General features: G+C 44.8%; 1 protein-coding gene across 3 annotated transcripts in view; it reads right to left on the bottom strand.

Moving 5' to 3' along the window:
- Positions 1-1,575: 1,575 nt before the first annotated feature.
- Positions 1,576-15,245, bottom strand: part of pik3c2a.S (phosphatidylinositol-4-phosphate 3-kinase catalytic subunit type 2 alpha S homeolog) — a 51,643-nt gene continuing 37,973 nt past the window's right edge. For all 3 annotated transcript variants that reach the window (XM_018260366.2, XM_018260365.2, XM_018260367.2), the window contains 18 exons: positions 9,785-9,973; positions 9,396-9,492; positions 9,188-9,282; positions 8,912-9,092; positions 8,591-8,695; positions 8,340-8,432; positions 7,864-7,993; positions 7,417-7,553; positions 5,889-6,058; positions 5,550-5,706; positions 5,230-5,339; positions 4,930-5,134; positions 4,642-4,766; positions 4,340-4,457; positions 3,645-3,726; positions 3,268-3,377; positions 2,809-2,934; positions 1,576-2,720 (listed from right to left, as the gene is read on the bottom strand). In XM_018260366.2, coding sequence (XP_018115855.1) covers positions 2,538-2,720; positions 2,809-2,934; positions 3,268-3,377; positions 3,645-3,726; positions 4,340-4,457; positions 4,642-4,766; positions 4,930-5,134; positions 5,230-5,339; positions 5,550-5,706; positions 5,889-6,058; positions 7,417-7,553; positions 7,864-7,993; positions 8,340-8,432; positions 8,591-8,695; positions 8,912-9,092; positions 9,188-9,282; positions 9,396-9,492; positions 9,785-9,973 — 2,413 coding nt within the window. In that variant the 3' untranslated portion in view covers positions 1,576-2,537. The remainder of the gene's footprint in view (positions 2,721-2,808; positions 2,935-3,267; positions 3,378-3,644; positions 3,727-4,339; positions 4,458-4,641; positions 4,767-4,929; positions 5,135-5,229; positions 5,340-5,549; positions 5,707-5,888; positions 6,059-7,416; positions 7,554-7,863; positions 7,994-8,339; positions 8,433-8,590; positions 8,696-8,911; positions 9,093-9,187; positions 9,283-9,395; positions 9,493-9,784; positions 9,974-15,245) is intronic.

Raw genomic sequence — 15,245 nt, 5'->3', positions numbered from 1 at the left:
AATAAAAGATTTTGATAAAACTTCTGGAGTGCTGGTCCATTCTGAAATTATATATATATATATATATATATATATATATATATATATATATATATATATATATACAAACTTGCAATTTACTAAAATAATAAATACATTATAAAATTTAAATACACAGAGGTGATTTACATGTTAAAACCCTAGAATTCAGTTTTATTGGGTGTTACAGATCGGGATCGTCTTGTCAATTGTAGGTACCGCCAGGGCTGATATGAGAATAGTAGTCACAATACAGGGCCGGCCAAGGAGAAGTCACAGGTATGTATTCTACATGCAGTAAAAGGAGATTTTGTGTACTCACCGTTAAATCTCTCTCTCTTCAGTCGCTTGGGGGACACAGGGACAGTGGGGTATAGCTGGAACCACTAGGAGGCAGGACACAATAAAAAAATAGAAACTTGACCCCTCCTCCTCCTGCTATACCCCTCCTCTGTAGGCAGAGACACTCAGTTCGTACCAAAGGAGAAACAGGAGGTTATTAATAATCAACAGAAAATCTGATAACTAATTACAAGAACAGAGTCAACCAAGTCTGAAGCCAAGAGAAGGCCTCTATCCAGGGAGGGAAGCCCTGTGTCCCCCAAGCGACTGAAGAGAAAGAGATTTAACGGTGAGTACACAAAATCTCCTTTTCTCTAGGTCTGCTTGGGGGACACAGGGACAGTGAGGATGTACCAAAGCTGTCCCCTGAATATAGGGCGGGAAGTAGAGGCCTACGTGGAACCAGTCACTGCAGCCTGAAGTACCTTCCTGCCGTAGCGGGTGTCAGATGCCACAAGGTGCCAAACTGGTAAAATTTGGCAAAAGTAGCCTTGTTCCGCTGAGGCTTGGTTTCGAAAAGCCCTTTGGTGGAATGTGCCCTGATTGATCTGGGGGAACCTGACCCTGTGATGAATAGGATCTCTGGATGGCCTGTTTTATCCATCGGAATATGGTGGTCTAAGTAGCTGGTGTGCCTCTGAGGGCCTGAGGGAAGGACGAACAAGGAGTCCGATAGACGGATGTCCTCGACCCGGTGCAGGTAAAACTTGAGGGCCCTAACGGGATCGAAGGTGTGCAGTGCTGCTTCCTTCGCATTGGAAAGGGATGGGCAGAAGGTAGGAATCGTAATTTCCTGGTTGAGGTGGAAAGTAGAAACCACCTTGGGAAGAAAAGAGGGAGAAGTATGAAGTACTGCCCTGTCGTTGTGGAAGGTCAGCAGAGGAGACCTTTGTGAAGGAATTGTAATGAAATAAAAATAAAAGAGCAAAATAAATAGTAAAATACTCCTGAATGCAGAAGACGGTCCTAACCTCCTGAGGACACAACAAAACTGAGTGTCTCTGCCTACAGAGGAGGGGTATAGCAGGAGGAGGAGGGGTCAAGTTTCTATTTTTTATTGTGTCCTGCCTCCTAGTGGTTCCAGCTATACCCCACTGTCCCTGTGTCCCCCAAGCAGACCTAGAGAAAATAGAATTCTCTCTCTCTCTCTGTAGATGGAAAGACTTTGTTCTAAAACTTTGGTTTAAAGAAAAAATTTTTGCAAAGACACCAGAGTCTCTTCTACGGGTTTAGCGGCGACCCGGTTAATAAAATAGCTTCTTTATTAAAGGTACGTAAGCGAGTAAACAACAAACATCTACAAACAATTGCTTATGAGTAACAAGTGGGACTTACAGCGGGTCTAAACACACAGCTAAATCTCGCTTACCTTCATACGTGGACATAAGTCGTGGGTGCAAGTCGTAGCAGCCCCTAGTTTTAAATAGAAAGGAAGATTCTTTTGCTCTTTACAAAAAGAGCCCCTGTATGTGGGGCAGATACAAGGCAGGCACTGTAAGGCTTGGAAGTGCTTCTTTACACAGATGGAAACCAGTTATTATTGCTAAGCGATCAAGCACGGAGATTGTCTGTTCTCTAATCGAATAAAGCACATGCCCAAAACTGTGGCCGCTTCTCAGGACTTGTGTACAGAAGATACACAGTGCAGGGAATGGAGCAGGACACAATTGTGCTTTTGGAAAGTGCAAGGAGAGTAGCACCAGAGAGTGGTCAGCTTTGCCTTGGCTTTACATGTGGGTAGAATGGTCTGGAGGACAGACGCCACACCTGGGACACAGGGGCGGATGTATAAGGCAGCACCATGCTAAGTCAGATATGAGGGATTCTGGGTAGAAATGTGGAGGCTTCCAGTTGTGGATCAGCAGATGGATAGTGGTTACCATTGTGCAGTAGGGAAACTGGCTTGCTCAAGCAAATGACGTGGTTTATAGAAAGTAATGGAATAACATTCTCAACCAGTGGTTCCTGTCATGAACAGGAGATAGAGGAAATCTCTAGAAAGGAACAACCCCCCCCCCCAACTGTTTGTGAAATTCCAGAACAAATTCTCCCGGACGATAAAAAAAAAAAAGCCTTCTAATATGGATAAAATCTAGAGTGTGCGATGCAAGAAGAACAGCAGTCGATTTCACAGGTGTTGGTCCAAAAGTTCTTGGTTTCAAGAGTTGCAAAAAATTTCATAAGTACGGCACTTCAGTAAGCTTGTACCATTTAATAGTCTCCTGGTTCAGGTTGAAATCCTTCAAAGGTAAAGTTACTCCCCCGAGGAAAAAGTTCTCCCGTAAAGACTCTGCGCTCAAGACGCTCAGCTGCAGCTCCCTCTGCCTCAGTGTTTCCTTGTTGTACCCAGAATACACCAGCTGCAAAGAGAAATATGGACCTTTATTTCATTTCCCCAATAAAGGCGAGGGGGATGTACAGCTTATGGTACTGGCCAACCGTACCTACCATTTCGTTAAACGTTGGGTTGCAAGTTTTCCTGGAGACTTTGGTTTTACGTTTTGATGTCTTGTGAGGGTCAGGGAGAAGGTACGTTTTAACATATGGATTTGGGTCAGCGTTATCCTCAGTGACCTGTAAGAAAAGCACGGATACCTGAATACTGGGTCATTTCTACTGTGAACCAATGTGGTTATTAGGGATGCACCAAGATTTGCTGAACTGAATCAGAACCTTCAAAAGAAATATATACCCCACCTTTCAATTTGTGTACAGAAATACTTCCCCTCCCCGGGAGGAATATTCAACTCTGTAATTTATTTAGATACCAAAGAGTTGGGCATGTTCTATAGATCCTCTGCATTGCATTATTTAATGTCACGTCCATAAGAATAAAGGGAATTACACACACAACTCCTGGGTTACTATACAGGCCTTTAGGTTAAGGAAAAGGTTTAAGTCTTTTACCAAATTCTTTATGTGCATCACCATGATGAACAAGGTGCCGTTCCTGTAGGAGATTGACAGCTTTATTTCTCCTTCGATCCTTCCAGACGTTGGGCTCAGTGGAGGTTCATCTGTAACAAACCAAAGGCCACCATCAGTGGGGGGCACAGGAGACTCTACCGACAGACTTGAGTGGAGAGGAAGTGCCAAAGTACTCAGTAGGTTAAGACTGGTAAGTATTTAGGGTAGCTAATAAACTACAACACTCAACAACTTAATAGTAATGGTAGAGCTAGTGAGGGTCAAAGTGCCAGCAAAATTTGGAAAATCAAATGTTTTCTAAGCATGAAGCAATGAGAATATTTTAGGGAAAAGATTAAATATAAATTCAAACCCACCAAGTGGCATGACAATTGCATCACATCCCTCTGATTTATCGTCTCTCAAAAGTGGGTGGAAGAACGTATAAACCAGGTCACACTGCAGGAAGGAGGTGTCAGGTTAGTGATACAGAAGAGTCTAGTTGCTGGGACAAACATGTACGCTGGATGCCACCTGAAGACTCTCCAACTTGCTGCAGCTGAACATAAAGTGATACTGACACTAAAAAAGGACATTTTAAAATATGAATGTAAATTAAATGTTACCTATAGGTTATGTTTATCGGTTTTTGCTGAGAGGTTTGTTTTTGTAAGTTATTGTAAGTTGAAGTTTTTAAACCTGACTGTTTTGCCAACCTGACTGTCCCATCTCAGCCTGTCAGTTAAAGTTTCTAATGTTAACCTGCTGCACAAATATGTCAGTTCCCTCATACAGAAACATGGGGCACCAGACAATATTATGATAGGTGTAAAAAAAAGAGTTTAATTTCTGGTGTCAGTATCTGGAATGGTCTGCAGGTCAGTTGTCATGTTGCCCTACTATACCCTGTTACTGTCCCTACTTACTCTTGGTATCTATAGGATACAATTATTATTTACGGTAACTTATAAAGCAGTGAACAAAAATCCGTAGAGCCCTTGATTAGATGTGACGCATGGGGGTGGCGTCATGCAAGTAGAGGCAGGAGATGGGGGTTACAGAAGGGCATTACCTCTGCTACTTCTGGGGAGCTTCCCATTAGGCTCTGAATGTAGCTGTTCAACTCCACTTTTCTTTTGGCTGCCACCTCCTTTATGTGGGTCCTACCGAGAACCACTTTGCTTGGGAATCTGGAACGAACAAGAGTCGGCAGAGGTTCAAATCTGAATCATTTGACATTGCAAATTGGCAGTGTGTAGAGTACGGCTGTTGTGCCAAGAGGTAAACTACAACAAGACAACTATACATCCGGCTGGACACACTATCACTTGGCTAAGGCCTCACTAAAAGGAAACACCATCAGCAGGAGCTCACCCAGGAAGCTTCCAGAGAGGGAAGAGGATGCTGAGTTTGTTGTGCAATTCCTGGAACTCATCAAATGTGCGGAAAATGAACGCAGAATTATCCTGCCCCTCTCTCACCACTCGCACCACGTAGATCTGCACAAATAAATGGTCACTAAAACACATATAAAAGCTTTCTGAGGTAATGACGTCATCTATAACACACAGTAGGCAAGAGCTTGCAATATTCTACCCAAAGCCACAGTTGCTATAAGAAAAGGCCTCAGCCTTTCCCTGTTGTTGAGAAGCAGAGACCTACATAGTACTTATCAGGGTTGTATCTCTTGTGATAGGTAAAGATTGTGGCTTCCTTGATGCGGCCGTCTTGTTTCAGGGTGTAGGTTTTTGGAGAGAAGGACAGAATGGCCTCGTCATTGGAAGGCAGCCCAGCAAATCGCTGAGCCAAGTTGTGGATAAAGAAGTTGAACTTCGTGGCGACACTCCCCAGACTCGACTCTATTAACCTAAACACAAATAAAATCCACAGTCAGAATGGTTAATAATTACAGGCAGGTTTTTGATTGGAAGACATGAATGAGCTCACTGATTGGCTATGTACCTGGTGAAGAAGATGGTGGCTTCTGTGTCCGTTGCTTGTGGCTGGAGGGCGTCATGAACGTATTTCAGATCCTGTATCCCGGTGAGCTCTGGCAAGCCAGAGGGCAGCATCTTTAAGAAATAAAAATGTCACCCAGTCCTGGGATGAAATGGGACCAACTCAAGCAAGGAAAAGCAAACAATGGCAAGGACTGTACAGGGGTCCTGCGTGTTTACATTATTAGGAACATTTTGTAAGAAGGGGGAACAGCACAGTGAAGTCTATTCTGGATCCTGTTATTTGTTGCCTACATAGAGAGTCCGGTTAGAAACTATATTTACCAGAGACAAAAGGTTTAGGAAAAGGCTGGTGTGTTTCCGGAGCAGGTTGTAGGCTTGGCAGCAAAGATCCACAAACAGCTGGAAGCGTCGAGTAGGTTTCTCTCCCCCGTTAATAACATAGGCCATGTCTGAAGTCAGCACAAATGGGGCACGGTCTCTGGTAAGGACACAAAGGCAAATTGATTTTAGGAAGACTTTGAACAAGCACAATTTAGCAGTCCCCAAAGTTTGCTCATAACCTGTACAGAGATATACCATATAACAGTGCCAAAATAGGGATTCACAGAGAAACAGTCCAATTAGTCACAGCAGATGATTTATTGAATCGATTATAATTACCTTTTAAAGCTGCCAAACATCTGAGCATGTCCTAGAAACTTGCCAAAGTCAATATGAAACATGTGGCCGGTGGTCCTCAGCATTATATTGTCATTATGTCGGTCACAGATTCCAAGCACGTACGTAGCCACGCAGCATCCGGCACAGGAGTATATGAAATTTTCAGAGGCCTTTGAAGGCAGAAAACAATTCTGTCAAATCTTATCTTTGCATTTTCAAGATGTGTTAAAGGGGAAGCAAATTTATGGTCATGTGCATAATGTACAGTTTATCCCCAAAACAATGTATACATTACTAAAATAAATTGCACTTATTTTCTTCAATTTCTGCCCATTTTTATTTTTCTTAAACGTTCACCTTCAAACACTTGTTTCAGTTCCCCAGAAATAAAGACTTTTCCCAACTACTTTCTATTTGTAATCTGTACTCATTACCCGGAATCCACTGCAATCTCACAAAAGATTTCTTTAAAACGTCATTTCTTTATTTCATCAGATCAAAGTTCATAACGTGCTACATTTTCAATGTCTACAAAACTGCCAACGCGTTTCGTAACCACAATGGTCACTTCCTCAGGGCAAGCTACTTTCTATTTGTGACCATTTTTCTAATATTGAAGTGTAAAGTTTCATTTTTTACTTTCTGAAGCAGCTCTGGGAAAGGGGGGGGGTCCCCCCGACTCTTTAATGGTTTTAAATTGATACATTTAGTTGATACATTTGTTATATTTGTCCCTGCTGAGCAGAATCCCTGAGTTTTATTAAAGGAGACATATAGGATAAATGAAAAAACCCTGATTTTGTAGGCAATTATAAGTAATATATGGTGTTGCTTTTACAGGGTGCTAAAAATTAACACTATCTTTAAAAATAGCCCCTATAGATGTTTACTGGTCCCTGTCTGTGTTTCAAATGAGGAGTGGGTGTGTCCTAACGGTCCCTGCCAGAAGCACAGTAGGAGGGGGGGGCAGCCAATCACAGCCCTGCAGTCAAACAAGCAAATACAGGCTTCAGTTCCCTATCAGGTCCTGCTAGCTGCTGATTGGTTCTTGTCCTACAGTGCAGTGAGCTGAGAGCCGCCAGCTCCCCTTCTCAGCCTGGGAATTCAGGGAGTAGGAAGTGGAAGGGAGGGCCTAGTAGGGTTTTTGCAAAAATATTCAATAAATCAGCCTACTACTACACTACTTTTTAAAGCACAATTCTTCTTTATCTAAACGAGTATAATGCACTGGTACATTCTTATTTTTTACACAAAATGTCTCCTTTAAAGGCAGCTGATACGATAGTTGCACTCATATACTTGAACTTATACCCCCATAGATCCAATGAGAAATTGACCAACTTATCGTACCAAATTGTAATAGTTCAGATGCTCCTTGATCACTGAGCCGCCGGACACATTAAAGACACAAACAAACTTTAACCCTTGAGGGCTGAGCCACAAGACCAGGAGGAAACCACCAATTGTGATCAAGGCAAAAGTGTTTACCCAATCAGTCCATCACACAATGACATGACGTGCAACCAACCTTTGCATAGTCTTCTTCAGATGGGTTGTACTTCCTGAGCCATTCCGCCAGAGGCTTATCCTTGAAGGAGCCAGTCACCCCGTTCTCCACCTGAATCTTTCTCAGGGTATCAGAGGAGAGAACCAGCTCCACCATACCTTAAGAACCAGAAAAAAAAATCAGTACAAAAGACCAAACAGACCTGAATTACTGTGAAATCGTGTTACGAATTATCAGGCAACAATACGTGGAAAGGGAACGTATCCATAAGTCCTACCCTATACTTGTTGTGCGCTAAATAAACACTTTTTGAGCAGTTCATTTCGGCCTTCGCCTCTATCTTGTACACTCTACTTTTGGATTATACATGCATCCTCAGGCGGAGGTGCTATACAAGATTAGTGGCCAAAGAATTTATTTTTGCAAAGTTTTGAGGATTTCAAGTCACCCCCTGATTCTAAGTCCTACCCCTGTCTCTGCCTGTGGACAAGCATTTAAACAGGACCATTCGCAAGTCCAGGCCTTCCTGCAGCCAGAGTTTGTCCATAATCTTAATCATCTGCAGAGCCAACATGTCCTGTCGCAGATCTTCTCCCACCTAAGGGAAAAAACAAAAACCATGATAAAAGTGTTTAACCTGTGAGAAGAGCAGCACCTCTATACTAGGGTAATATTGTGCCCAACTGCTCAGTAGTTAGCTAGGCCAGGTGGAGGTCCATTCCTATAACGAATACCCACCAAGGGGCTAAAGGGCTGGACTCTCCTTTACTTACTATGGTTGTAGGGCTCAGAACCCGCATGCTCAAGGAGCCATTTCCGGGACCAGTAAGGGGTTAAAGGCCTTACTTCCTCTTAAAACCTCTTATAGTTCTGGTGCTGTATAACTGAATGCCCACACTGGGAACTCCACTGCAACAAGGGAGGTGTTAGAGGGCTTTATTTACCTTGAACATGGAGTTAAGCTCCTCCCCTAAAGGATCCACATTGATCATTGTCACTTTAAGAGGAACGGCATTAGAGCTGAAGAAAGAGCAAGCCTGCAGAGAATAAATAACAGGGTTACACAGGAATAGCACAAACTGCAAAATCCTACTGCTTCCTTACATCTTATATTTAAACAGGGCTCAACTGTCCAATAGAGAATAAGGGCCTCATACAAAATATATCATATAAACTATTTTAAGTATTAGCCAACCTTAATGTTCAGTTCTTTGGCTACAAGGCTGGGGCTCAGAGGCAGGCGACACTTGGTTTTACTGAACAGGAGTTGGGCTCGCTCCATTCCTTCCTGAAGAACAACCTGGAACAGAATTCAGAAGTCAGATGACTGGGCCATAAGCCCTACAGCAAATTGGGGCGAGCACTTTGTTGTACCTGGGAATGCACATAGTGTAGCCATGATATTTAGTGTACTTTGTGTTCCAAAGTAACAGAGGAAAAAAGCACTAACACTACAAATAAACCAAATAAGACTAAAACTAAATAAGAGCAGGACACAAATAGAGAACAGTGGTACCTGTCTGGCAGAGCCATTGGCTTGCCGTACTTTTTCTGCTACAACGCCAAGAAGCTGTGTCAGTCGGGTCTGCTTCTCCAGCTCCTCTCTCAGACCCTTCCCACACACTGACAGGAGGGCTCCAAGAATGCGCTCGTATCTAATGCCGAAATAGGGATCATTCAGCGAGTCTTTCAGTAGCCTGCAACAGTTAAAGTTGATTTAGTATCAGGATCAGTATAATTTTCTCCCACTATTACAATAACAAAACAAAGAAAGGTGCATCAGCTTACTTACCAGTAGAAGTAATGGGTGATACGAATATTCCCCAAGGATCGAGTTAACAGGAATCTCACTAAGGAATTATCCAAATAAAGTTCATATTTTATGGCCTGAAACACAGGAAAGGGGCACAATGTAGAATATTCTGTTGCTTGTGTGAATGGGGATTGAAGGACACACAGAATGAATAAAGTAACACAAAGGCTGGAAACATGGTTCTCACCTGTACAAACTGCGGGAGGAAATCCACCAACTCATCATCGCTCAAACCCTCTTCCACCCATTTTACTGCCACTGTGCGAACTTCCTGGTCAGAGAACCTAAAGTACAAGGAATCCAAGTGACTGTGGTACATAACTGACACGTACACAACAAAGTACCTTTTACTTAAACATTTGAAAGAAAAATAAAATTGAACGATTACTTTCCAATTAAGGAAACCTAATTAGATTTGTGATTTACCATTGCAACGGTGAAATAAAGATCTTTTGCTCTGAGTGATTAAAGCCCAGGAAAAGGGAACTTACAGATATTATAAGCTTCAATCTCCCTAGCAAGAAGGAATCTCCAGAAAAGTATTGTTAGGCTTAAGGCTCCCAATCTGTATCTCACCTTGAATCCAGCAGCTCCAGGGCACTGACTGCAGTCATAGGTGGCCATGCATGGATCAGGCTGTAGATGTCACTTAAATAGGCTACGTCCCAATTTGGTGCACTAGCCAAGATTTTCGGAAGGCTGTTTCTGTACTCGAGGCAATAGTAACGTTTTTCCCATATAAATGCCTTCTCCTCCTTAGATAACCTGCAGGATCACAAGCATAACACAGAGACTTAGCAAAACAGTAGTTCTAGTGGGAAGGTACAGCACTGGGGAGGATGGTGCTTTTATAAAGAGAACAGTGTGCTGGAGCTGTACACCAAAATGATTCTGCCTAATTTTATTTCTGCTGTTTTGTCACCTGGTAAATGTGTAGTCATCTTAAGGTGGCTGGCCATATACTGCCAATATCAGCTGCTGATTTGACCCATTCAGGCCAAGTTGGCAGAATATTGGCCCAGTATGGGGACCTTGTAATGGGCTGCCTCGTCTACATGTGGCTGAAAAAGTTGCGTGTTGGGACAGGTTTGAAAATCCCCTAAGACAAGGACAACACATTAGTATCCAGTTGTTTAGCTCCCAGCTGTAATGGAAACAGAGTTTTCTTCCCAAGATGGCGACGGCGTCCAAGATGGCGACTCCCGGCCCCACCATGTGGATCCTGCTGGTCGCAGCTCTATGACGCCTGCGTCTTCCCGCTTGCCGATTGGTCGCCGGCGTCGGAATGGTCGCTGGCGTCAGAATGGGCGCCGGCGTCAGCGTCATGACGCCATTGCGTCCAAACCTTGGCGCCAAACCTGGCCTATATAAAGCCCTCTGGACATTACAGACATTGCCCAATTATAGGTTTATCTTCGTGAATTCCTGGGTGTGTTATTGTTGCCTGATTACCTGTGTACCTACCTTGCCTGTTATTCGGATTGACCCTTTGCTGCCTGGATTGAACCTTTGCCTGAACCACGACTACTCTCTTGCCTGATCCTTCTGTACTACGAACTCGGTGACTACCTGCCTCCTCCTTGGTCCGTACTTCTACTGAGCCCTCGGGCCCTTACATTATAATTGGGCCAGGTACCCATCTGAGGAGGCCTCGGCTCAACCAGATTTCGGAAGAGCTTTTCGTGGGATTGCCTCACGCATGGAGGCCTATGAGGCTAGGCAGACGCATTTTGGCCAAGCCCTTGAGGCCATTCTGGAAAAATTGTCTGCTCTCTCTCTCCTGCTGTTCAGGTTCCTGCCACTGCTTCGGCCACGATTCCAGTAGCACCGCTTCATGTCTCCGAACCTCGCATTCCAGCACCGCCGCTCTTCAGTGGTGATTCTGAGGCTTGTAGGGGGTTCATCAATCAATGTGAGATCCAGTTCACTCTGCTTCCTCATCAATATGTGTCTGAACGTGCCAAGGTGGGATACATCATCACCCGCCTGACTGGTAAAGCCTTGGAATGGGCATCCCCGTTGAGGGAGACAGAGGATCCCCTGATTGACGACTCCAAGGCCTTTATCCGTGATCTGCGCACCGTATTCGACGCTCCCGGCCGGGCAGCGTCGGCTTCCTCCCGCCTGTTCCAGATTCGTCAAGGAACACGTTCGGTACCTGAGTATGCTATTGAATTCCGCACACTGGTTGCCGAGACCAACTGGAACAACGACAGTTATCATGCTGCCTTCTATAATGGGTTGTCCATGCGCCTCAAAGATGATTTGATCTCACGAGAATTACCTACACGCTGGGAAGACCTGGTGGCCTTGGCAGTCAAGGTGGATACCCGTCAAAGGGAACACCAGGTGGTGAAAGAACGTGTGAGAAAGTTTCAACCTCCCCTGGCTCCTCGCTTCCAGAGACCGGTTCTTCCCAGTGCTGCTTCATCTTCTTCCTCGGCTCCGGTTCCTTCTCCCTCTATGATTGATGAGCCTATGCAGATTGGTCAGGCCCGTCTTTCCGAACAGGAAAAATTGCGGAGAAGGGCTGCTGGACTCTGCTTATATTGTGGGGGCAAATCCCACTTTGCCCATGAGTGTCCTGTAAAGTCGGGAAACGCCAATGCCTAGGTAAGTTTGGGGAAACTTACCTGGGCGGAATTGATCATCTTCCCCAATCCTCAGCTCATCGCTTTCTTCTTCCAGTACAGTTCCAGTTTGCTTCCAAGACCATTTCTACGCAAGCCTTCCTTGACTCCGGCGCTGCAGGAAACTTCTTGGACAAAGCCTTTGCAGAAAGTCATGCTATCCCTCTTCAAAGTCTGGCTGTACCACTCCGAGTCCTAGCCATTGATGACCGGCTCCTCTCTTCTGCCTTCATCTTCAAGTCTTCTCTGGAGTTATCTTTCAAAGTGGGCACCTTGCATACTGAGAGACTTTCGTTTTTGATTATTGATTGCCCATCGACTCCAGTAGTCCTAGGACTTCCTTGGTTACGTATCCATAATCCAGTCGACTGGTCTGCAACCCAAATCTCTCATTGGAGCTTCTTCTGCCAACGGAATTGCCTTCTGGCTCAGTCCCTTGTCAAGGTTTCTTCTGTTGTTCCAAATTCTGCTATTCCTTCTGCCTATCAAGATTTCGCTGATGTCTTCAACAAGAAGTCTGCTGAAACCCTACCCCCTCATCGCTCTTATGATTGTCCTATTGAGCTTCTTCCTGGTACTCTGCCTCCTCGTGGACGTACTTATCCGCTTTCACCATCTGAAACTGCAGCGATGAAAGAGTACATCCAGGAAAATCTCCAGAGAGGCTTCATTCGTCCGTCTTCTTCTCCTGCTGGGGCTGGGTTCTTCTTCGTCGAAAAGAAAGATGGCAGCTTACGTCCTTGCATCGATTATCGCGGATTGAATAAGATTACAGTAAAAAACCGCTACCCTCTACCCCTCATCTCCGAATTGTTTGATCAGATCAAAGGTGCCAGCATTTTTACCAAACTAGATCTTCGTGGGGCCTATAATCTCATCCGGATTAGAGAAGGAGATGAATGGAAAACCGCATTTAATACTCGGGATGGGCATTACGAGTATCTCGTGATGCCCTTTGGACTTTGTAACGCTCCTGCGGTTTTTCAAGAGCTAGTTAATGATGTCTTTCGGGACTTACTTGGCCTGAGTGTGGTCGTGTACTTGGACGACATTCTTATCTTTTCTTCAAATCTCACCGAACATCGAATCCAGGTGCGGGAAGTCCTATCTCGTCTGAGGAAAAATAATCTTTTTGCCAAGCTGGAAAAGTGCTCCTTCGAAGTCTCTTCTATTCCCTTTCTAGGGTATATTATCTCCCAGCAAGGCTTCAAGATGGATCCAGCTAAGGTTTCGGCGATCCAAGATTGGCCCCTCCCCACCAGCACTAAAGCTATTCAGAGGTTTATTGGTTTTGCCAATTACTACAGACAGTTCATCAAGGGTTTTTCGTCCAAGATTTCTCCTATCTTGTCCCTCATGCGGAAAGGTGGAAGGCCTCAATGTTGGTCTCCTCAAGCTTTAGAAGCTTTCAGGATCCTCAAAGATTCTTTCTCTTCAGCTCCAATTCTTCGACACCCTGATCCTCTTCTACCATTCTTCATTGAGGTGGATGCCTCTGATGTCGGGGCTGGAGCCGTATTATCCCAAAGATCTTCTAATGACGGGAAATTACATCCTTGTGCATTCTTTTCCAAAAAGTTTTCTTCTCCTGAGCAGAACTATGACGTGGGAAATCGTGAACTGTTGGCTGTTAAACTTGCGCTTGAAGAATGGAGACATCTGTTGGAAGGTTCTTCTGTGCCTGTGTCAATCTTTACTGATCACAAAAACCTTGAATACATCCAGTCTCTTAAACGCCTCAATCCTAGGCAAGCAAGATGGGCACTCTTCTTCTCAAAATTCAACTTCATTATCACGTTTCGTCCTGGCTCCAGAAACAAGAAAGCAGACGCTCTTTCTAGGAGTTTCATTCCCGAGGATACTAGTTCCGAAGTCCCTGAACCCGTTGAACCTCCTGTCAAAATTATTGCTGCCTTATTTCCCACCATGGCCTCCCAGTTGTTATCCGCTCAGTCTTCTGCTGATACTCCTTTGGGGGTCGCATTTGTCCCTCCTGACCTTCGACACTCCATCCTTGCCCAGTCCCATAATTCCAGGCAGGCCGGCCATCCTGGAATTAAGAAGACTACTGAACTTCTATCTCGTCTGGTGTGGTGGCCTTCTCTTCGGAAGGATGTCAAAGACTTTGTGTCTTCCTGTTCCATTTGTGCTGCTTCCAAGTCCGGGCACTCTCCTCCTAAGGGTTTGCTTCTACCTTTATCCATTCCCTCCCGTCCATGGACTCATTTGGCGATGGATTTCATTGTAGATTTACCTGTCTCTCTCGGTCATACTGTCATCTGGGTCGTGATTGATAGATTCAGCAAGATGGCTCATTTCATTCCTCTGCGCAAGCTGCCTTCTGCTCAGGAACTTTCGAAGTTTTTTATTCAACATATCTTTCGCCTCCATGGATTCCTGGCTGAAGTGGTGTCCGACAGAGGTTCTCAATTCATTTCCAAATTTTGGAGATCCTTATGTAAAGCACTGCATATCTCTCTCCAGTTTTCCTCTGCCTACCACCCTCAATCCAATGGAGCGGCAGAGAGAGTCAACCAGGCGTTGGAACAATTTCTTCGTTGCCATGTGTCTTTGTGCCAGGACGACTGGGCAGATCTTCTTCCTTGGGCAGAATTTGCTCACAATAATGCTATGCACGCCTCTTCAGAAAAATCTCCATTCTTTTGTGTCTATGGGCTGAATCCTCTAGCATTTCCTCAAGATCTTCTTCTCACTGACGTTCCTGCTGCCAATGATCAAGCCGCCCACATGCTCGCTATCTGGGTCGCCACCAAGGCCAATTTGGAAAAAAGTTCTCTTTCTCAGAAGAAATTCGCTGACAGGAAAAGAATTTCGTCTCCTCTATATAATCTCGGGGACAGAGTCTGGCTCTCTACTCGAAACATTCGTCTCAGAGTTCCTACTCCCAAGCTCGGCCCCAAATTCATTGGTCCTTTTCCCATTATTGAGATTGTTAATCCTGTGGCAGTTCGTCTTCAACTTCCTCCGGAGATGCGGGTTCCAAATGTCTTCCATGTGTCCCTCCTCAAGCCTGCAACAAATTCTTCTTCTTCCTCCTCTCCTACTCCTGTTCTTGTTGATGGGCACCAGGAGTTTGAAGTCAAGAGGATTCTAGACTCTCGGATTTCCAGGGGTGTGTTACAGTATTCGATTGAGTGGAAGGGGTTTGGTCCTGAGGAGTGCTCCTGGGTGAAAAGTTCGGACGTCCATGCTCCCCTTCTTATCCGAAGATTTCACAAACAGTTTCCATCCAGTCCTAGTCATGGCGGTCCTGAGGCCCCCCCTAAGGAAGGGGGTACTGTAATGGAAACAGAGGTTTCTTCCCAAGATGGCGACGGCATCCAAGATGGCGATGGCGTCCAAGATGGCGACTCCCGGCCCCACCATGTGGATCCTGCTGGTCGCAG

The sequence above is a fragment of the Xenopus laevis genome, chromosome 4S (assembly GCF_017654675.1).
Source record: "Xenopus laevis strain J_2021 chromosome 4S, Xenopus_laevis_v10.1, whole genome shotgun sequence".
Classification (NCBI taxonomy): domain Eukaryota; kingdom Metazoa; phylum Chordata; class Amphibia; order Anura; family Pipidae; genus Xenopus; species Xenopus laevis.
This window is presented reverse-complemented; position numbering and strand designations above follow the sequence as displayed.